The sequence below is a fragment of the Microcaecilia unicolor genome, chromosome 13 (genome assembly GCF_901765095.1).
Source record: "Microcaecilia unicolor chromosome 13, aMicUni1.1, whole genome shotgun sequence".
In the NCBI taxonomy this organism is placed as follows: Eukaryota; Metazoa; Chordata; class Amphibia; order Gymnophiona; family Siphonopidae; genus Microcaecilia; species Microcaecilia unicolor.
The window spans coordinates 77932401-77955085 of record NC_044043.1 but is presented as its reverse complement, the minus strand read 5'-3'; the positions used below and the strand labels follow the sequence as shown (position 1 = coordinate 77955085).

At 44.0% G+C, this 22685-nt stretch overlaps 1 protein-coding gene across 1 annotated transcript in view; it reads left to right on the top strand.

Annotated features, from left to right (window-relative positions):
* Positions 1-22685, top strand: part of MEGF6 (multiple EGF like domains 6) — a 458871-nt gene that overhangs the window by 223457 nt on the left and 212729 nt on the right. The window contains exon 5 of the mRNA XM_030185804.1: positions 16522-16644. Coding sequence (XP_030041664.1) covers positions 16522-16644 — 123 coding nt within the window. The remainder of the gene's footprint in view (positions 1-16521; positions 16645-22685) is intronic.

The following is a 22685-nucleotide window of genomic DNA, read 5'->3' as shown; positions in this document are numbered from 1 at the left end:
ACCTATTTGCAGGCTCAATGTGGCTTACAATGTTCCGTTATGGCGTTTGCCATTCCAGAGTAAAAGATAACAATTGGAGTTACATAGAGAACATGGATGATATAATAGGATTAAGCAAACAGATATAGGAAGGAAACAATTCAGAATATAAGGTAGAGTGGTGATGTGTTACATTACAGTTATTGGTCGTTGTGGTATGCCTTGTTGAAGAGATAGGTCTTCAGAGATTTACGAAAGTTAGTTAGTTCGTAAATCATTTTTAGGTTAAGTGGCAATTCATTCCACAACTGTGTACCCATGTAGGAAAAGCTAGACGCATGTGTTAATCTGTATTTTAGTCCTTTACAGCTGGGGAAGTGGAGATTAAGGAATGTGCGGGATGATCTTTTAGCATTCCTGGGTGGCAAGTCGACCAGGTCTGACATGTAGGTCGGGGCATCTCCGTGAATGATTTTATGGACTAGAGTACAGGTCTTGAACGCAATGTGTTCCTTAAGTGGAAGCCAGTATAGCTTTATCTCTTAGGGGTTTTGCACTTTCATATTTTGTTTTTCCAAATATGAGTCTGGCTGCAGTGTTCTGGGCTGTTTGAAGTTTCTTGATGAGTTGCTCTTTACAACCAGCGTAGAGTGCATTGCAGTAATCTAGGTGACTTAGCAGCATTGATTGTACCAGGTTGCGAAAGATGATCCTTGGGAAGAAAGGTCTTACTCTTTTCAATTTCCACATTGAATGGAACATCTTCTTAGTTGTAATCTTTACATGACTCTCAAGTGTAAGATTTCAATCAATTGTAATTCCAAGAATTTTCAGGGTGTCTGAAACGGGAAGAGACAAGGTTGGTGTCGTTATGGTGGTGAATTTGTTTGTGTTATGTTCTGAAGTAAGTATAAGACATTGTGTTTTTTCTGCATTAAGTTTCAACTGGAATGCATCCGCCCATGAGTGCATGATCTGGAAGCTTTGGTTGATGTCCTTGGTGATTTCCTTTAAATCATGTTTGAACGGGATGTAGATCATGACGTCATCTGCGTATATGTGTGGGTTGAGGTTTTGATTGGATAGTAATTTGGCCAAGGGTGTCATCATATACATTAATCAAGGGGTCCTTTTACTAAGGTGCGCTGAAAAATGGGCTGTGCTAGTGTAGGCGCGTGTTTTGGGCGCACGCAGATCCATTTTTCAGCGTACCTTAGTAAAAGGACCCCTTGATTAATATATATATGGATGATGTTTGTTATCTGCTTTATTTATTGTAGCATTTCTGTTTTATTATAGTATATAATCTACCCCAACTTATATTAATAGGGTGGAAACTCAAAACTGTAAAAAAAGGCCTTTTTTATATTTTTCCGAAAATGAACGGGCAGCAAAATAAAAATTGCTGCACGTCTGTTTTGGGTCTGAGACCTTACCGCCAGCCATTGACTTAGCAGTAAGGTCTCACGCGTTAACTGTGCAGTAATTGTCTACGCATGTAGAATGACGATTACCGCCCGGTTTCTGCCGTGTGCCAGAAAATAAAAATTATTTTTCCGGCATGTGTAGTGGACGTGCGTAAAAAATGAAATTACCGCAAGGGCCATGTGGTAGCTGGGCGGTAAATCCAAATCGAAGTGCGTTGGTCGTGCATAGGCGCCTACGTGGCTTAGTAAAAGGGCCTCCAAGATATTAAGTACAATACAACTACTTAACATTTATTTACTTTTAAAATACTATTAGGATTAAGAGGTCAGATGTGAAACTAATAACCTGGTCATAGAACTCTCTAAACATCCAAGTTCTACTGTGCTATAGGCAAACTCTAAATGAGTCCTGTGAGGAATCTAGTTTCAAAATTTATGAAACAGGAAGTTACATCAGAGAGGTGGCCGCAGTAAAGGGAAGAGGCGGGTGTCAGCGGCAGGGCAGTGTATGGGAATCACTGCCGCTGCTAGGTTTAGAACACGACAAAACAGGTAAATGCCACGAATGGGGTGGCCACTCCTGAAGAGTGGGGAGATGCTGCTCCTGGTGGCACCTCAGGTGCTGCCCCTGGTGCCGCCTCAGGTAGCCTAATGGTCGGGCTGCTCCTGGGTCTAAGTGACAGTTTATAGAAAATAATCCCATTGGCTCCCAATAAAACAACACAAGATTTGTGTCCTTGTCCCTTATTTTTAAACCATTAAATCAGAAGGGACCAAAATACAAGGAACATCTTGTGACAAGGCATGAGCCAATTAGAAACACTATCCAAATACTACATAAGTACATAAGTATTGCCATACTGGGAAAGACCAAAGGTCCATCAAGCCCAGCATCCTGTTTTCAACAGTAGCCAATCCAGGCCAGAAAATACCTGGCAAGATCCCAAAAAAGTACAAAACATTCTATACTGCTTATCCCAGAAATAGTGGATTTTCCCCAAGTCCATTTAATAATGGTCTATGGACTTTTTCTTTAGGAAGCCATCCAAACCTTTTTTAAACTCCGCTAAGATATCCACCTTTACCACATTCTCTGGCAACGAATTCCAGAGTTTAATTACATGTTAAGTGAGGAAAAAATTTCTCCGATTCATTTTAAATTTACTACATTGTAGCTTCATCGCATGCCCCCTAGTCCTAGTATTTTTAGAAAGCGTAAACAGACGCTTCACATCTACCCGTTTAACTCCACTCATTATTTTATAGACTTCTGTCATATCTCCCCTCAGACACCTTTTCTCCAAGCTGAAGAGCCCCAGCCGCTTTAGCCTTTCCTCATAGGGAAGTCGTCCCATCCCCTTTATCATTTTCGTCGCCCTTCTCTGCATCTTTTCTAATTCCACTATATCTTTTTAGAGATGCGGCAACCAGAATTGAACACAGTATTCGAGGTGCGGTCGCACCATGGAGTGATACAAAGGCATTATAATATCTTCATTTTTGTTTTCCATTCCTTTTCTAATAATACCCAACATTCTATTTTCTTTCTTAGCTACAGCAGCACACTGAGCAGAAGGTTTCAATGTATCATCAACAACGACACCTAGATCCCTTTCTTGGTCTGTGACGCCTAACGTGGAACCTTGCATGACGTAGCTATAATTCGGGTTCCTCTTTCCCACATGTATCACTTTGCACTTGCTCACATTAAACGTCATCTGCCGTTTAGACACCCAGTCTCCCAGTCTCATAAGTTCCTCTTGTAATTTTTCACAATCCTCCCGCGATTTAATGACTCTGAATAACTTTCAGGGGCATTTTTGAAAGAGAAGGGCGCCCATCTTCCGACACAAATTGGGAGATGTGCATCCTTCTCTCATGGTCGCCCAAATCGGCATAATTGAAAGCCGATTTTGGGCGTCCTCAATTGCTTTCCATTGTGGGGATGACCAAAGTTCCAGGGGGCGTGTTGGCAGTGTACCGAAGGCAGGACGGGGGAGTGCTTAACAGATGGGCGACCTCGGCCGTTAATGGAAAAAAGAAGGTCGTCCCTGACGAGCATTTGGCCGACTTTACTTGGTCCCTTTTTTTTCAGGACCAAGTCTCGAAAAGGTGCCCGAACTGACCAGATGACCACCGAAGGGAATCGGGGATAGCCTCCCCTTACTCCCCCAGTGGTCACGAATCCCCTACCCCCCCCCCAAAAAAAAAAAAAAAAAACATTTTTTCCAGCCTCTATGCCAGCCTCAAATGTCATACCCAACTCCATGACAGCAGTATGCAGGTTCCTTGAGCAGTTTTTAGTGGGTGCAGTGCACTTCAGGCAGGCGGACCCAGGCCCATCCACCCCCCCACCTGTTACAATTGTGGTGGTAAATGTGAGCCCTCCAAAACCCACCCGAATTCCACTGTACCCACATGTAGGTGCCCCCATTCATCCCTAAGGGCTATGGTAGTGGTGTACAGTTGTGGGCAGTGGGTTTTGGGGGGCTCAGCACTGAAGGTAAGGGAGCTATGCACCTGGGAGCAATTTCTGAAGACCACTGCAGTGTCCCCTAGGTATCCTGGCATGTGAGGGGGACCAGTGCACTACGAATGCTGGCTCCTCCCAAGACCAAAGGGCTTAGATTTGGTCGTTTTTGAGATGGGCGTCCTCGGCTTCCATCATGGCCGAAAACCGGAGGCGACCACCTCAACATTTAGTTCGACCATCTCTTAGGTCGACCTAAATGTTGAGATTTGGGCATCCCCGACCGTATTATCGAAACGAAAGATAGACACCCGTCTTGTTTCGATAATACGGGTTTCTCCGCCCCTTCGCGGAGCCGACGCCCTCATGAAAACTTGGGCGCCTCGTTCGATTATGCCCCTCCAGGTGTCCCAATTGATCCAGGCTGGTAGCAGTAACTCCCCAAAGCCTGGTGTTTAATACAATATTGTGCATCTGACCGTTGGCAAGAGAGATGCATACAAGTTGATTTTCTTTGAACTTGCTGAAGGACTTTCCTCGCATGCCAGCATGTGAGGCATTCATGGATTTCAAAAATAAACCCAGCTTCAATTTCATCTTTGTTTAAGATGCAGCTTCCAAAATTCGTTCTGGTTTTTCATGCCCAGATGCCTCGCCTTGGGATGCGCTGCAGCTGTAACAAGCATCAAACCTCTCTATTTTACTGCAGTCTGTTTCTGATGCCTGCTCTCTGCCAAAGGTTTCTGTTTTTTTTATTGGACTCTTTTATGTATTTATTTATAAAGCTGTTAAAATGCACGGCATAGCGTGGGAAAACAACCACAATTTACAATTGCAATGTATTTCTATATCGCTAAAACCACCAGGTTTACAATAAGTAACCAGAACCATCTAAATTTCAGGAAATGATTGAAGACATCCTTATTCCAGAAGGTTTATCCTCCAGACTCCTATGAATCATTTATCCTGCTTTTTTTTGTCACAGCAAAAATTTTGGACCTTATTGATCTTTTATTATCTTTGTTGTTTTATACGATACCTATACGATCACTACCTTACTTTACATTGTTTAACTGTATTTTACTGAACTGTAGTCTGCCCTATGGTATTGTGTAAGCCACATTGAGCCTGCGACTAGTGGGAAAATGTGGGGTATAAATGTGTTAAATAAATAAATAAGTAAAAAAAAAAACAAGGCAATATTTTGGGAAGAATAATATAAACCCAAATAACTGACATCGAACTAATTCTAAACAAATCTCTTAAAAAGATGGGTTTTCACATTTTTCTTAAACTGAGAGTAAGATGACTGTACGGTAAAACAAATATAAAAATCACTCCAAAGCCTGAATGCTTGAACTGCTAAAAGTCTATCAAATATAGTAAGTCTCTTTACACCCTTAATAAAAAGTAAATTGTGGCATGTTCTTCTGTCTCTAGTTTTGGAGATAAAATTTACATGCTCTTTCAAAATAGCTTGAACATTCACCATTCGGAATTTTGTATAAAAAGCAGAAGAATTGAATCTAATCCTCGCCTCAGCAGGCAACCAGTGCAATTCAATGAAGTATAAAGAGATTTTCTCCAGCTTCTGTAAAGAAAAAAAATCAATGTTACTGCAATGTTCTGAATTGTTTGCATACACCGGATAACTTGTTTAGATGCGCCCAAGTGGATAAGGGAAAGGGAAATGGGACTTGATAGACCGCTTTTCTGAGGTTTTTGCAACTACATTCAAAGCGGTTTACATATATTCAGGTACTTGTTTTATACCGGGGCAATGGAGGGTTAAGTGACTTTCCCAGAGTCACAAGGAGCTGCAGTGGGAATTGAACTCAGTTCCCCATGGTCCATCCAGTCTGCCCAACAAGATAAATTCATATGTGTATACCTTACCTTGATTTGTACCTGTCTTTTTCAGGGCACAGACCGTATAAGTCTGCTCAGCAGGATTCCCCGCCTTCCATCACCGGCTCTGGCACAGAAAGTATAAGTCTGCCCTCCACTATCCTCGCCTCCCAACCACCAACCCCTCTAAGCTTCTGAGGATCCATTCCTTCTGCACAGGATTCCTTTATGCATATCCCACGCATGTTTGAATTCCGTTACCGTTTTCATCTCCACCACCTCCCGCGGGAGGGCATTCCAAGCATCCACCACCCTCTCTGTGAAAAAATACTTCCTGACATCTTTCCTGAGTCTGCCCCCCTTCAATCTCATTTCATGTCCTCTCGTTCTACCGCCTTCCCATCTCCGGAAAAGATTTGTTTGCAGATTAATACCTTTCATTGAGTGGAGGAGTAGCCTAATGGTTAGTGCAGCAGGCTTTGATCCTGGCAACCTGGGTTTGATTTCCACTGTGGATCCTTGTGACCTTGGGCAAGTCACTTAACCCTCCATTGCCCGAGGTCCATGGCTTGATCACTGCTGGTAGCAATACTGGCAGTGATTAAAACAGGCTGCTTTGGGGCTTCGGAGCCCTTACCTCTGACCTGCCCTCTGATGCCACTTCCTGTTTCCGCGTAGGTGGGGCATGTCAGAGGGAAAACTCTGAAGCAGCCTGGTTTAATCACTGTGGTATTGCTACCGGCAGCTTTTGAGGCATTGATCGTGGGGAGGGGGAGTGAAGGGGAGAGGGGAAAATGCCAGCATCTGGACTGACCTATGTGTTGCCATTTTTCATTTGAGATTGGGCTTGGGGCTGTGGAGGCTTAACCTCCCCGAGCCTCTTATATGGGGCACCTATTTTTACCTGCTTAGCAGATTGAATATCCCCACTAACTAAGTTAATGCTCCACCCATGCTTGTCCCCCCACCTGCCCCTAGCATGGATATTCAGGGGCTCTAATCAGTTAAGTGCTGCTGTATATCCGGGATTGGGTAGCTCAGCAGGATTTAACTGGGCAGGAGACTCTCCTGCCCGGTTAAATCCATTTGAATATTGACCCCCTTGGGCCCAATATTCAGTGCGGGGCTATCCATTGATATTCAGCGGCAGTCAACATCAGCACTAACCATTAAAAGCCATAGCTGGTGATTTTGTGGGTGGTCTGGGGGCGGAGTTAGCACTAATGCAGTTAAGTTTCGATATTCAGCACTTAACCATGTAAGTTAACCAGACAAATCAAGCTGCATAAAACGTAGTTCTATTTTTGTCTGGTTTCACTTAGGTGGTTAAGTGCTGAATATCACACTTAAGGGCCCTTTACTAAAGGCCTAACATGGTCGCCGGCAGTAGTTCCGCCTTGAGCGTGCACCATTTCCGGCACTGCGGAAAATAGTTCCATAATTTCTAGCGCGGCACTAACTCAGCGGTAATCGGGCAGCTCTGCAAGCTTCCTGTTTACCACTGGGTTACCACGGGAGCTCTTTACCACCACCTCAATGGGTGGCGGTTTCTTACTGCATGGCCATGTCTTTTTTTTAGGGGCTTTTTACCCTGGTGCCTGGCAAAATTGGCCCCAACACTACCGCAGGGGCCTTTTTACATAGACTACCCAACTTGACATTTCGTCCTTTAGATTGTAAGCTCTTCTGAGCAGGGACCGTCCTTAGTTATTAATTTGTACAGCGCTGCGTAACCCTAGTAGCGCTCTAGAAATGTTAAGTAGTAGTAGTAGTAGCTTGGTGAAAGGGAAAGGGAATGGGACTTGATATACTGCCTTTTTGTGGTTTTTGCAACTACATTCAAAGAGGTTTACGTAGTATATACAGGCACTTGTTTGTACCTGAGGTAATGGAGGGTTAAGTGACTTGCCCAGAGTCAGAAGGAGCTACAGTGGGAATCGAAACCAGTTCCCCAAGATCAAAGTCCACTGCACTAACCACTAGGCTACTCCTCCACTTTCAAATAGGGAAAGAGAAATGGGACTTGATATACTGCCTTTCGCAACTACATTCAAAGAGGTTTACATAGTATATACAGGGACTTAATTGTACCTGGGGCAATGGAGGGTTAAGTGACTTGCCCACAGTCACAAGGAGCTACAGTGGGAATCGAACCCAGTTCCCCAGGATCAACGTCCACTACACTAACCACTGCGCTACTCTTCCATGCCCCTTAACCAGCTAAGAGCTAGGCAGTGGCAGTTCAGGGACATGGCCCGGCATTGCATAACCCCAGCAGCGTCCAAAAACATGCTGACCATCACTGGCTGAATATTTGCCCTCTTGGTTTGTGACATAAAAAAAAAGTCTCAGATTTTTCTGCTACAAGCCACAGCAGACACAGCAACATTTCACGAAAGTGAACCAGTTCATTGAACCCCATTTGTATCTACTGTAGCTGGCCTTTTCATCAAGAGGAGAGGTGCTGAAAGCAAGACCACAGAGGTTTTAGTGGCTTGATTCAGTCATTAGCAGACCATTGGCCCTGCTATGTGGTGTCTGCCAGCACTTTGCGCAGGTACAATTATTCCGAACTAATTAGTAAACGGATCACTAAGCGAGAAATCAAAATCTACTGTATCCTTGATGAATGCAATTAAAAAGAGGAAGTTTCACAAAGTTTAGTGAGACACATGTTAGCAGCAGGGACGAAATCCAAACCTTGAACTTAAAAACCACAAAAACAGGATAAATGATTCATAGGAGAAACATCTATCTTTCAGAACATAACACAGCGCAGAGCCTCTGACTGATTAATTCAGCCAGTCAAATCACAGCGTTTGCTAACTCTCCCCAGCCCTCTCCCCACTTAACATATTTTAGGACAGCTCTGTCCCATACTGCGGAATGGAAGTTGAACCATTCCATGTGGGATGTATGAATGATGCTTTTTTTTTCCTTCCCCCTGGGGACTTTGTTTTTTTATGAATCAGTTTGAAACAATCTTCCTTTGAACATGAGGCTTTAATCTTCTTGTGCCAGACACAGCTACCTTAGAGAAGCTATTACTTTATCCCACGCCTTCGTTCTGAGGAAGTGGAAGATGAGCGGACACCAGTGTTTGCTCTTGTGTCGCTCGAGAATGGATCTTTTTCAGCACCAGTGGGGTAATCTATCTCAGGGGTGTAGCCAGACCTCGCAATGGGAGGGGGCTAGAGCCCGAGGTGGGGGGGGGGAGGGGCACATTTTAGGCTGCTGCCCCACTACTGCCTCGCCACTCCCCACCCTCTGCTGCAGCAAAATACCTTGGCCGGCAGGAGTCCCCAACCCCTGTCAACTGAAGCCTTTTCCAGCACCGGTCTCTGGCGCCGCATTGTTGCCTGCCCTCTCTCTTCCTCCTCACGTCCTGCAAACTCCTTTAAGTGAAACTGAGCATGCTCAATTTCACTAAAAGGAGCATGCAGGATGTGAGGGGAAAGAGAGTGCAGGGCAGGCAACACGACGGCGCCGGAGACCGGTGCTGGACAAGGCTTCAGTTGACAGGGGTGGGGGACCCCCGCCAGCAAAACCAGGGACCTGGAGGCAATTTGGAGGGGGCCCAGGCCCCCGTGGCCCCACATAGCTACGCCATTGATCTATCTATCTCATAAATCAAACGTAAATGCGGGCACTAGAGGCCACTGGCACCACAGTAGCTCCCACATTTACCTGTGTACAGTGATCAGAGGGCTCTAGCACAGCAAACAAGGAGCATACCTGGGAATACCTCTCATTGGTATTCCCCCCCCCCCCCCCCCCCATGATCAGAGAACTGCGTTCTGATGCTCCCGCACTCTTACTGCCTTAACCCTATGCCAGCTCAGAGCTCCAAATGGGAGGGATGGTGGCATTGGCAGCCCAAGTGGGGGTGGATGGGGGCGGTGTCAAACCTGCCAAGTCCCGGATCTGTCTCTCGGCAGCCCTGTATAGCTATAAGTGGCCTGCAGTTAGATGCCGAGATGATTTCTGCTAAATTTAAATTTTATAACTTCAATTGTGTGTGTAATTGCTATTATAGAATAAGCCTATGTCCACATTTATACCCCTAACTTTAGGCGCGAGCATATATGCTTTCTCAATGGTTGCGGTAAATGCTTTCGCCTAATTGTAGTCAGTTAGGTGTGTAATACTAGTATTCTATAACCTTAGCATGTAAGTGCTGGCACTCCTCTGACACGCATGCTAAGCGTAAGATTGGAAGGGCAAGTTTCTAGAAACAGGGGGTTACTGTCCAGTTAGACAGGCACGCCACCTAGTGGGGCAATAAGAGTTTCCACATGGTAGTTCATCCTCTAGCTTAAATGAAGCATCTTCTGCAGAGGGTTCGTTCAGTAATGGGGAGGCAATTCCACTGTGACTGTTTTGGATTTTAAGTTTATTTTTTAAGTGTATTCAATTACTTTCTGGCTAGCTGCTGTTTTATGTTTATTCATAAACTTGATGCAACTCCTTATTGAATTTGGTCAAAGCAGTTTACATTTATAAAATTCAAAAAATCACCAGAAAAGAACACCATTAAAATTGATAGGAAAGTTGACACACGCAAACTTAGGATACAGAAGAAAGGGAAAGGGTAAAATATGAAGAAAGGGGGTAAGGGGGGAGAGAAATTGTTCACAAATCCTTCAGACATAGCAGAACCAAAGAGAACAATAAAAAGCAATCGGGAACTTGGAGATCCATAAGCTAGATCAAAGAAATAGGTTTTCAAGTAGGATTTAAATTTTGAAAAGGAGAGTTCTGATCTGATATAAGTTGGTAGGTTGGTCCATAGTTTGGGAGCTTGCAGATGTTCTAGCACTCTCATAGGACGCCTCCTTTGGAGTGAGAAGACAGTGACCATCAAGAAAATGTAAAGAACGTGATGGGGTATAGGGAATAACCTTGCTTGACAAGTAGGAAGGAGTAGCCAGATGGTAGGCCTTAAAGATCAAACACAAGATTATATATTGGGTGAGAAAATTAATTGGTAACCAATGTAAGGACTATAATAAGGGAGTAACATGATTTTTATTTTTTAGTACAACACCGGAAACGAGCAGCAGCATTTTGTAAGGTTTGTAAATGTCATAATTGTTTGGCAATACCTACATAAGCCGAGTTACAGTAGTCCAATTATGAAATTAAGAATGCCTGTATAACAATCTGCATAGTAGAGAAGTTTGAGAGACTACGTAAAGAATAAAGATGGTGAAGTGTCAAAAAACCAGGTTGCACCAGTCAAGAAATTTGTGGTTCGAAGGTGGGACGGGAGTCGAAAAATACCCCTAGGTAACGAAATGACTGTACAGGTGATACGACCATGTCAAATAAATGCGGAACCAAAGACGGTTGTGAATGATAGCCAGGCATTTGTTTCTGGATTTAAGACTAATTTATGCGAGTGTAACCAGTGCGATAAGGCTGACAGGTAGTCTTGCAGTGGTTTAAGATCTAGTGGAAGAGGCGAGGTTGAGTAATGTAAAAGGATGTCATCAGCATAATAAAAAGCTCAAATATTATAGTCCTTGACTAATGTTGCCAGCGGACTGAGGAAAATGTTGAATAGCAATGGAGAGAGAAGTAAGCCTTGGGGAACACCACAGGTGAATTGGTGGGAGGTAGATGATTGTGTAGCGGTATGAACCGAGAAAAAGTGATTAGACAAATAAGATATAAGCCAATCTAAAACCGTGCCCCCCAAAGTCAATATTGGAGAGCTGTGATAGTAGTAAACAGTGTTCCATGAGATCGTCAAAAGCAGCAGACAAATCAAGTGACATCACAAGAGCCAAATTACCTGACTCGAGAATAGAATGAATATTACTGAGAAAGGCAGTGATGACAGTTTCTGTGCTAATGATTTGATTGGAATCCAGATTGGCGAGGATGAAGAACAGAATAGTGTTCGACATATGTAAGAAGTTCCACATTTTTGGTTCTTGAAGTCAAGCATTTCCCGCTCAGAGGTTTTACAAAGATAGAGCAGCCTACTCTTTACAAAGAGCCCTGTTTGAGAGAGAGGGAGAGAGAGAGAGAGAGAGACCGAGACCTCAGACTGACCTTTACACAGCAGAACATTCCATAAATTAACACAATTGGTTTCATATAATTATTGTACTGCTCATATGCCAGAGAGCTGGGAATGGATCCCATTGTCCTTCAACTTATGTATTAATTGTTCACAGATGGCTTAATTTAGCTGTGTGGTGCTCTGAGGTTGGCGGGAAGGAGGGAGAAATATGCTGACCGGTACGCTTTCAGGGACCTGGTTTCTGAATCTATTTCTTTCTGTGAAGGTTGGTTTGGCAATCTAACCACAGGAATCCATCCATGCTTGCAAATTTCTCTGGAACCTGGAATTAGTGAGAGTTTACATATGTCATGGTGTGTTTTATTTCTGAGCAAAAATGAAAGTAGGGGAGGATCGATACAATTCCAACGTAAAAAGCAATTTATTAGTCGGACTTGACGCAAATCTGCATTTCAGGAGTCCACAAATCAATCCAGATGGATGTGGATTGATGGGAGTGTACACAAACTCATACATACACTTTATAAGGTATGTGAAAAAAAAACTAAAAACACAGTGTCCCCATGGTAATGCAAATATCAACAGAGTAAAATATTGTGTGTGGCAACTAAATTCAAAACACGTGGTCGCAAGGAACAGCATTAATCCTGCTGGCTTCTGCAGATATCGGAAGCTGTGTAAGTAGATGCTCACTATAGGCGCTGGTTATGGAACCTATTTTAAGTCTATTCTAGAAAGTACAATAGGTGTCTATTTTTCTTTATAGAATACTAGCATAAGTGACTGAAAACACACATACAATCACTTATACCCACATCTAGCTTTGAGCAGTATGCATTTCCTTTAGCGTCATTGTCCTCTCACTCTCTGGAATGCCCTTTTCCTCTTCATCAAGATGGTCTCTCCCACAAAATGTTTAAGAGCACCCTTAAGGCTCACCTGTTCAGTCAGGCTCTCCAGCAGATATGATTTTATATTTTGGCCCTACCTGATGCTCATCTGTGCAGTCGTCATCTTTTGTTCTTTTTCTCCCTTTTGTTTCCTGGTCCCCTGATGACAGCCTTCTGTCTCCTTCTGCCTTGTTGTTTTATTATCAATTCCCCTCATTTTATTATTAATATTATTAGCATTTGTATAGCGCTACCAGAAGCACGCAGCGCTGAACACCTGACACAGAGAGACAGTCCCTGCTCAATAGAGCTTACAATCTAAAAATACAGACAGACAAGACAATTAAGGGCGAGAGAAGTACTGGGTGAGAAGGAAGAAGGGGGGGGCAATTGAGTAGTGGCTAGGAACCAAAAGCAGTGATGAAAAGGTGGGTTTTCAGCATAGATTTGAAAACAAGTAGATTCAGTACATGGTGCTGAAAAGAATTGGCGCTCAATGCTTTTCTATAATGGGCACTCAAAGATGAAGAGCACCGCGTGCCGATTTTGGCACCCAAATTTGGGTCCCAGGACTTAACGCTTATTAAGCCTTATTTCCCTAGAGATGTTTTTCGCAATCTAGTTCAAACACTAGTATTAAACCACCTTGATTATTGCAATGGAATCTATGCAGGGTGCAAAGAAATGCTTCAAAACAAATTACAAACTGCCCAGAATACAGCTGCAAGGCTGATCTATGGAAAATCGAGGTTCGAAAGTTCAAGGCTACTACGTGAGAAACTACACTGGCTTCCCGTCAAAGACCGGATAACTTTTATTTGCACCCTGGTGCATAAAATCCTCTACGGTGAAGCTCCAGCTTACATGGATAACCTTATCAACTTACCACCTAGGATCTCTCACAGATCATCTCGTTCGTACTTAACTCTCCATTACCCTACGTGTTCTGGCCTCAAGTATAAAGTCACTTACGCATCCACCTTTCCCTATGTTGGTGCTCATTTGTGGAATGGATTACCTAAATCTGTAAAAACTACTCCCGATCACCTGACCTTCAGAAAAACCCTCAAGACCACCTTATTTGGAATAGCTTATGCAAAAGTCCCGCCATTGCATCCATAACTACTGAACTGTAACTATCTTAACGACATCATCAACTCTATTACCCCTTCCCCTTCTACTCACTGATCTCTCCTACTTCCATGTACTTGATTGTTTATGCCGGATTGATGTATGCCTTTTTCAGACTAATGTAAACCACATTGGGTCTGCCCGTGGGTGGGAAAATGTGGGATATAAATGCTATAAATAAATAAATAAAACTAGCTGTAATTCCTAGGGCCCCAGTTTGAGCATACATTCTCGGTATTCTGTAACACTGCATACAAATTTTAGGAGTGCCCCTGAGCTGCCCATGCACCTCCCATATTATAGAATAGCATGTAGCAAGATGTCAACGCAAATTGAAATTAGTGCCAATTAGCACCTAATTATTGGCACTAATTGGTTCGTTTGCCAGTTTAGTTGGGCATTCATCTTGGATTGGTGCCCAAAGATCTGCGCCCAAGTTTGGGCACTGTATATAGAGTCTGGGGGTTTATGACTTGGTAGACTGCTTAGATGTCCAGTATATCAAAAGTAAAATTGAACTGGAATTTGAACTTGTACTTTGTGTGTGTAACTGTTTGCGCTGTCTAAACTCTGTCCGTTTGCAAATCATGCATCATCAAATCCACGGTGCACAATTTTACGCTAGTCACTATTGTATAAGTGGCCAATCATGATCCTAAATAAGAACTTTTCCACTTATAAGCTTTTCTACTGCCTAAAATTAGGTGACTCCTTATAGAATCACCCCCAAAGAGTTTTCTGCTGGTGGCATAAAAATATATGATTGCTCCCTTATGGCAAGAGGTGATACTCTTCTTTGGAGATTTACTCCTGTGTGTTAGTGACATAGAATGGCATTTTAGAAAGGACATCCAACTCCGAATAGGATCTGGTGATGTACAGCCTGTTCTAAAATATGGGAGAAATGTACGTTCAATTGCTGGCTGCGCCCAATGTGAATGCCCAATTTATTTATTTACTTATATTTATTAGGATTTATTTACCGCCTTTTTGAAGGCATTCACTCAAGGCGGTGTACAGTAAGAATAAATCAAACATGAGCAATAAACAATTACAGCAGTAAAAATATTCAAATAGCAGTACAAAGTATGGCATAGTACACTAGTTACAATGTCAATTTACCAACTGAAAGGTCCAAACAATGAACAGGGAAAAACAAGAGACATGAGCGTCATTGTGGCAGCAAAGGAACATCCATGTTCTAAAATAGCCACATACATGTCCATGTAAAGTGGAGGAGAAGCTTAAAGTCTGAGCAGCAGGCTGAGAACCAAAGGATCCCAGTTCAAATCTTACAGCAGCTCTTTGACATTTTTTTTAGGGTGGGAGGGGGTTAGTGACCACTGGGGGAGCAGGGGAAGGTCATCCCCCATTCCCTCCGGTGGTCATCTGGTCAGTTCGGGCACCTTTTTGAGGCTTGGTCGCCAGAAAAAATGGACCAAGTAAAGTCGGCCAAGTGCTCGTCAGGGACGCCCTTCTTTTTTCCATTATCGGCCGAGGACACCCATGTGTTAAGCACGGCCCAGTCCCACCTTCGCTATGCTTCAGACACCCTCCCGTGAACTTTGGTCGTCCCCGCGACAGAAAGCAATCGAGGAAGCCCAAAATCGGCTTTCGATTATACCGATTTGGGCGACCCTGGGAGAAGGACGCCCATCGCCCGATTTGTGTCGAAAGACGGGCACCCTTCTTTTTCAAAAATAAGCCTGATAATGGCCTGCACGTGGACCCTGTGAGAGACACAAGTTACTGGTGACTTTCAGACTCTACCAGCTTTTGTAGGCAGCAGAGTTTGAGTAGCCTAGTGGTTAGTGCAGTGGATTTTGATCCTGGGTTCGATTCCCACTGCAGCTCCTTGTGACCCTGGGCAATTCACTTAACCCTCCATTGCCCCTGCTACAAAATAAGTACCTGAATATATGTAAACCGCTTTGAATGTAGTTGCAAAAACCTCAGAAAGGCGGTATATCAAGTCCCATTTCCCTTTCACCCTTTCCCTTATGACATCACAATATCAGAAGTGAGCCAAGTATCGGGCAATCAAGCCATTGTGACATCACTGATGAGGTTGGCTCTTATTGGTGGAATGAGTGGAGGAGTAGCCTAGTGGTTAGTGCAGTGGACTTTGATCCTGGGGAACTGAGTTCGATTCCCACTGCAGCTCCTTGTGACTCTGGGCAAGTCACTTAACCCTCTGTTGCCCCTGGTACAAAATAAGTATCTGAATATATGTAAACCACTTTTAAAGCAGCTGCCAGGTCTTTGATTTTTTTATTTTCAATCCAAACTTGTTAAAAAACAGACTATTAAGTGCATGCATACAGTGGGGCAGAACCAGGACTCGTTCTGCTAGTCCCTTGTAAGGTGTTTGCTTGCAGCTTAAATCAGAGATTATCAAACTTTCTGTGGCTCTGACTCCATTAGTGAATCACAGGAAGCATATGACCTCTGGTGGCCTTTTATCTGAGCTGCTGCTTCTGGCTGACCTACAGCATTGCATCTGACCTTGCTGTCATCCCCTGCCTTCCCTGGAGCCTGTGAAGGCCTAATTATAGCAGAGGCTCATCGGAAGGCACACTAGCTATTCATGGTCACAACAAACAGCCCCGACTTAAGTGCTACAAAGTAATTTAGAGCGTCCTGGTTTTAAAAGTGGCTGCCACTGCCTAGCTTCTGCAGCAGCAAAGAGTCCATGAATCTCTTCACGCAGATTGGTATCAAATATCTGATTCCTTCTCTTTTCAGATGTCAATGAATGCGAAGAGGGCAACGGTGGCTGTCAGGCCCACTGCTGCAATACCATCGGTAGTTTCTATTGCAAGTGTCCTAATGGGCTGAGTCTGGTGGAGGACAGGAAGACTTGTGAAGGTAAGAGGAACTGAAAGAATCCACCATAGGCACCAGTTGTATGAATGCTCCGGATGCCAAAGCACCACCAGGATCAGATCTACTTCACGTATCGGCTCTTAAATCTCCCCAACCTGAGACGGCTGAGAGGAGAGACTGAAGATGTGATACGGGAGGCAGATCTGATACTGGAGATGCTGAAGGATCTAGAGCACCCACAGACCTCTCCTGGTACTCTCCAAATCTAGTGATCATGAAGGTAAAGAGAAAAAGGTATATAACATTTGTATCCCACATTTTCCCACCTATTTGCAGGCTCAATGTGGCTTACATAGATCCGTAAATGGTGAATACCAGTTCCGGAGCAGAGAAATACATAGTTAAGGTAGAGGATACCATTGATATTTTCAAAGCACTTAGCCTTCCAAAGTTCCATAGAAACCTACGGAACTTTGGAAGGTTAATTGCTTTGAAAATATGCTGAATTTGGTTACAGGAAGGAAAGGTTTGTCTTATAATAAGAATTGAAAAGTATTAGGTTAACTTTGTTTGTGAAAGATTAACTTGAACAATTAGGAATATTAAAACTACAAATCAAGATACTTTAGCAAAAAGCAATTAAGGCTTAATGAATCCATAAAATACATAAAATGAACATGCTAGAATCCCTTTTTTAAATGAAAGCTTTTTTGTGTCCTTTGTCTACCTTGCTGGGCTTTAGGATGGACTTCCTCAAAATGAGCACTCCAATCGTGTGGCAAGGTCTCAGCAGGGGGGTGGAGCAATGTTACCTTACCGTGTTTTGGAGGCGTACCTGACAAGTCTAGTTTTCTGGATTTCTGCAGTGAATATGCATGAGATAGATTGGTATACACTGAATCTCCAATATATGAACTTCGGTCTCATGGGTAATTACAGATATCCTAAAACCAGTGGCGTAGCCAAGGGTGGGCTGGGGTGGGCCCAGGCCCACCCACTTTAGGTTCAGGCCCACCAAGTAGCAGCACACCTATAATGTGGCTTGCAGGGACCCCAAGCCCCACCAGCCAAAAACTCCCAACAACTGTTTGCTGCCAGTGAAAATCTGCTATTTAAAAGATATACGGGGGAGAGGTGATGTTTGAAAGACTATATGGCATGCAGGCAAGAGAGGGAGAAACCAAATCACTTGTAAGACAAGGTGGAGTTCTGCCCACCCACCTTGGGTCCAGGCCCACCCAAACTTGGGTATCTGGCTACGCCCCTGGCCCACCCACTTCTTGGCCAGGCCCACCCAAAATCTGTTGTCTGGCTTCGCCCCTGCCTAAAACCTGTACTAGTTGGATATACTTCCTGGATTAGCAACACTGGGTAAGAGAACCACTAAATCGCTTTCAATAGGGCATTGCTTTATTCTGTATCAAAAACTGCATTTTGCGTGTAGAATTTTTCATATGCAAGAATCTTCACCAAACTATTACTGCACATGAGAATTTTATTTTTATTTATTTTTATATCATTTGTACCCCACATTTTCCCACCATTGGCTGGCTCAATGTGGCTTACAACATTTAGGAAACAAACAGTAAAGTACAATAAAGTGAAAGTGATATGGATGGCGTAAAGTTACAGGGGTAAGATAAAGTAATTGAGTTCACAAGATCTTTATAGGATTTGTAGTCCAGGATGCAGGACTGGATCTTTAGGGTAAGCTTGCCCAAATAAGTAGGTCTTGAGAGACTTCCTGAAAGTCAGATGATCTTGAACCGTTTTTACAGATTTAGGCAATGCATTCCACAAATGAGTGCTGATGTAAGAAAAGGTGGAAGCGTATGTGGTTTTATACTTGAGGCCAGAACATGCAGGGTAATGGAGGTTTAAGTTTGAACGAGAAGATGGAAGCGAATTCCTTGGTGGTAAGTTGACAAGGACATCCATATAAGCTGGAGCTTCTCCGTAGAGGGTCTTATGGACTAGGGTGCTGTTGGTGGGGTATTTTAGTTTTTATAGTGGCTGTGAATGGTGCTTGTTTGGCAGATTGATACTGGAGGAGTGAACTGCAAGGACGTTGAACTTGACTTAGTATTATGTGGTTACTCAAGTTATCAGGTCTCCTCTTTTCCATTTAGCATGTGATTCTTGTTATCTAAACTTTAGAGATTTGGGATTTCTACTGTTCCTTACTCTAGAGAGAGGAAGAGATGTAAGTTCAGATAAAGATGAACTGAGACACCTTCCCTGCTTTACGTGGTCATTGGGTAAAAGAAGGCCTTGAGAACTGTGATCTGCTCAGGATTTTCAAGAGTTAAGGCCAAGCCCAAAGAGTTCAAGCAGGGCTCTTCCCAAATCTGACCCACTGATTTTATAGGCAGTTGGGTTTTTAGGCTTTTCATAGTGGACGTCCACGGAGCTGCCAAGTTACCTACTTCAGAGAGGAGGGGGAGAATTTGCCAGGACACCAACTGGGCACCCTAGGGGGCACTGCAGTGGACTTCACAAATTGCTCCCAGGTGCATAGCTCCCTTACCTTAGGTGCTGATGCGCCTCTGGCCGCAGCTTGGTAAACAGGGCCCTTAGTGATGTATAAAAATCTAGGTCAAGGTATTATTCACTCATTTTTAATTTTATGTATTTTTAAATATTTGCAGCTAGCTTGATTTCACAAGATTGTATTTGCTGTTACAAATTGTATTTTATGCACATTTATATGTTTTTACATGTTTGTAAATGATGTATCTTATATGTTTTACTATATCATAATATGTATTGCTGCATTGTGAGTTTTCGGCATGTTTTATTTTTCATGTGTGAGCCCATTTGGTGATTTGGGATGCATGTGTATGTGTTGTTTTCGTGTTGTCTTTTTGTCATTCGCGTGGGACACACCTTTAAGTTATCTTAAAAACTTATCTGTTCAAAAAGGCGTACCCTATCAACCAGGGGCGTATCTGCGTGGGGCCACAGGGGCCTGGGCCCCCGCAGATTTCGCCCTGGACCCCCCTACCACCGACCCTCTCCACCTCTCCCTCCCTCCCGCCCGCCACCAACCCGTCGCCGATCTTTGCTGGCGGGGGGACCCCAAGCCCCCGCCAGCCGAAGTCCTCTCTTCCGTGCAGGATGCAAGTTGCAACGCTTCCTGTTCTTCTGAGTCTGACGTCCTGCACGTACAATGTGCAGGACGTCAGACTCAGAATTTGGAACTCAGCCTGACGTCCTGCGCGTTGTACGTGCAGGACGTCAGACTCAGAAGAACAGGAAACATTGCAACTTGCAGCCTGCATGGAAGAGAGGACCTCGGCTGGCGGGGGGGTGGGGTCCCCCGCCAGCAAAGGTAAGTGACAGCAGCGGGGGAGGGTTGGCGGCGGCGGGAGGGGGTGGAGAGTGTCATTGGTGGCGAGGGGGGGGGGGTCTGGCAGTGGCGAAGGGGTCCAGAAATGGCGGGGAGGGGGGGGGGGATCGGTGGCACCGGGGGGGGGGGCTAAAATGTGCCCCCTCCCTCTGGCTGTGGCCCCCCCTACCGCCAGAGTCCGGATACGCCCCTGCTATCAACCCAACATCAAAACCTGACTGATACAACACAACAAAACCATAATACAGTATGGACACAACAAAACCAAATCACAGCATGGACACAATAATAACAAAATGCATCATGGACACAACACAATTCTCCCGAGTACGACACCCCTATGTGGCTATACCACATGAACCTATCTTATATCTACATTGAGCCCTCAAATAGGTGGGAAAATGTGGGATACAAATGTAACAAATAATAAATAATAATAATAATGTATGTACACATTGTATAATGACGAAATGTTTAGCTAATCTGGAGCATTTCTTATTGTGTAATATTGCTAGAAGAGAAAATACACTAGATTAGTGGTACCCAAACTTTTTCAGTTCACGGCACCCTTCATGTCCCAGCAATTTTTTGCGGCCCCCCTCCTAACCTCCTCCTCCCTGGCCACATGGTTCTCCCCCCCCCCCCCCCCCCCCCCACAGGTCTCCCATCTTTTTATCTGCACAAATATATCAGTGCTAGGGTTGTTCCTATAACCAGCCCCTCCAAATGACACACTGACTACGATTTATAACAAATTACTATTCTACCTAAGAAAAGTTATTCCGTTATTATACTTCCTCTTTGTACATCTGTATGCTGCACAAGCCAGCATGTTTAAAAATATAAGTGAGATTAAATGGGAATGGAAACAGAAACTACTCACCTACTGGCTTCAATTTTTTGACTTCATCCCGTCTCCTGTTTTCATCCAACCTCCTTAGCAGTTGCCTCTGAGTCCTGAATGCCGTCTACTCCCTGTCCCCATTGGCCGCGGGAAAAAAACCCCACGTGTGCGGGGCTGCAGCAGCCTTCAGGCATGCGCTGTCGGCTCTGCTGGTTTTCTGCCCCCGCTGTCGTCAGCTTCCAGTTCCGGGGGGCAGAGGACCGGCAGAACTGACGGCACATGCTTTGAAGGCTGCTGCAGTCCTGCGCTTGCTTTTTTTGTTGTTGTTTTTCTGTCGCTGCTGCGCTGCTGTTTGCAGTAGCGGTTCGGACAGTCGGGATTTGCCGCGCACCCCAGAGAGGTCGCTGCGGTGCACAGTTTGGGAAACGTTGCCCTAGAGTGTAGGACTGACCCTGCGTGGAAGATCGGCATCATCACTCAGTCTGTAGAGTTTTCCCTCTACATAGGAACTTTACCATATGTTTATGTAATATGTGGTTAAACATGGTACTGAGTAAGCAAGAGCACTTTTGACTAATGTGTTCAAATCCCACCCTTCTCCGTGATACTCTCTGACTTGCGGTAAATCACTGTATATCAGCTTTCTGCCTCAGGTGTAGTTCTCGCTCTGACACGAGCTCTCTATGTAATTTTGCATGGATCACTTATTCTCCCAAGTGGTTGTTTATTCAGTTGTGGCTGAATAAGGATAACCTAGTTAACCTCTCTTTGGAAGCCATCATAAAGGCTAAATCTATTGCCAGATTCTTCTGCCTCCAGATGTGATATTCATCTTTTTGGAACTGTGATATTTGTAAAGCACTCTAGAGTTATGAAAGATGCCATCTAAGGTCAGCCATTAATGGGTTTCTGCTTGCTACTCTTAGGTAATTTTGCATTCTCAAAAAACAGCCTTAGAGAAGATTTTCGATGGAGTGATTTTCTTTCATCAGAAGCCATCTGGAATATTTCTTTGGTTAACACAACATGCTATTATCTCGCAAACAATGCAACTTTTATTAAATTTTTTTTTTCATTCCTGAAGTGGAATCCTGTAATGTTCTTTTTTCAGGAATGCGGCAGCTCTGTTACTGCGAGTTAACAGCTGTGGTCCGTCTGCTGAGGTGAAGCAATTGCCATAGTTGTGGTTTGGGAGCAAACTAACGTGACAGCTTGATGTTTTGGTAGAAAGCTGTGCAGAAATGCTACATAGAGAAATGTGGTGTTTTGATCTTGAGACTGTGAAGTCAAGGACGATAATGGTTGCTAATTGCTTCAAACAACCCAAATCTATTTTAAAGGTTTGGGGAGCTTCTGCAAATTCAAAATGGTTTTAGTGCTTTGGGGTAATTTTTCCGACAATTCCTTACAAGTTGTTTATGAAAGTGGAAGGCACAGGGTTTTATTTTAAGTGAATTAGTGTTGTGAAAGGTGTCAGGTTACATGTGGTAGCAGAGGCCTCAGAAGTGTCCTCTCTCTATATCAAAGGATGAACATTCTGGAGTCCTAGCTCCAAAGTAGAGCTCTGGACCTGGAAAGGATGATATAATGGAGAGGCCTCTTCTCGATCATAAGACATGAAGAGCTACCGTTGCAATTTTGGAAGGAAGTGTTAATGGCCTAAAAAGTCAGTGTCTGGGTGTCTTCACAGGAATTCAGAGGACAAAGAGGTCTTCCATCACACAAGTCTAAGGGAGCAAGAGATAAGGAAGAAGGGGAGTAAGGAGAGAATGTCTGAACTAATTCTGGAGTCCAGTGTAGCCCAGGGGCTCCATCTATGTGACTAACTCAGCCACTACTGCAATTCATTCATAAGCCACACAGGCTTGAGCAAGCAGCTTGCTGCGGCAC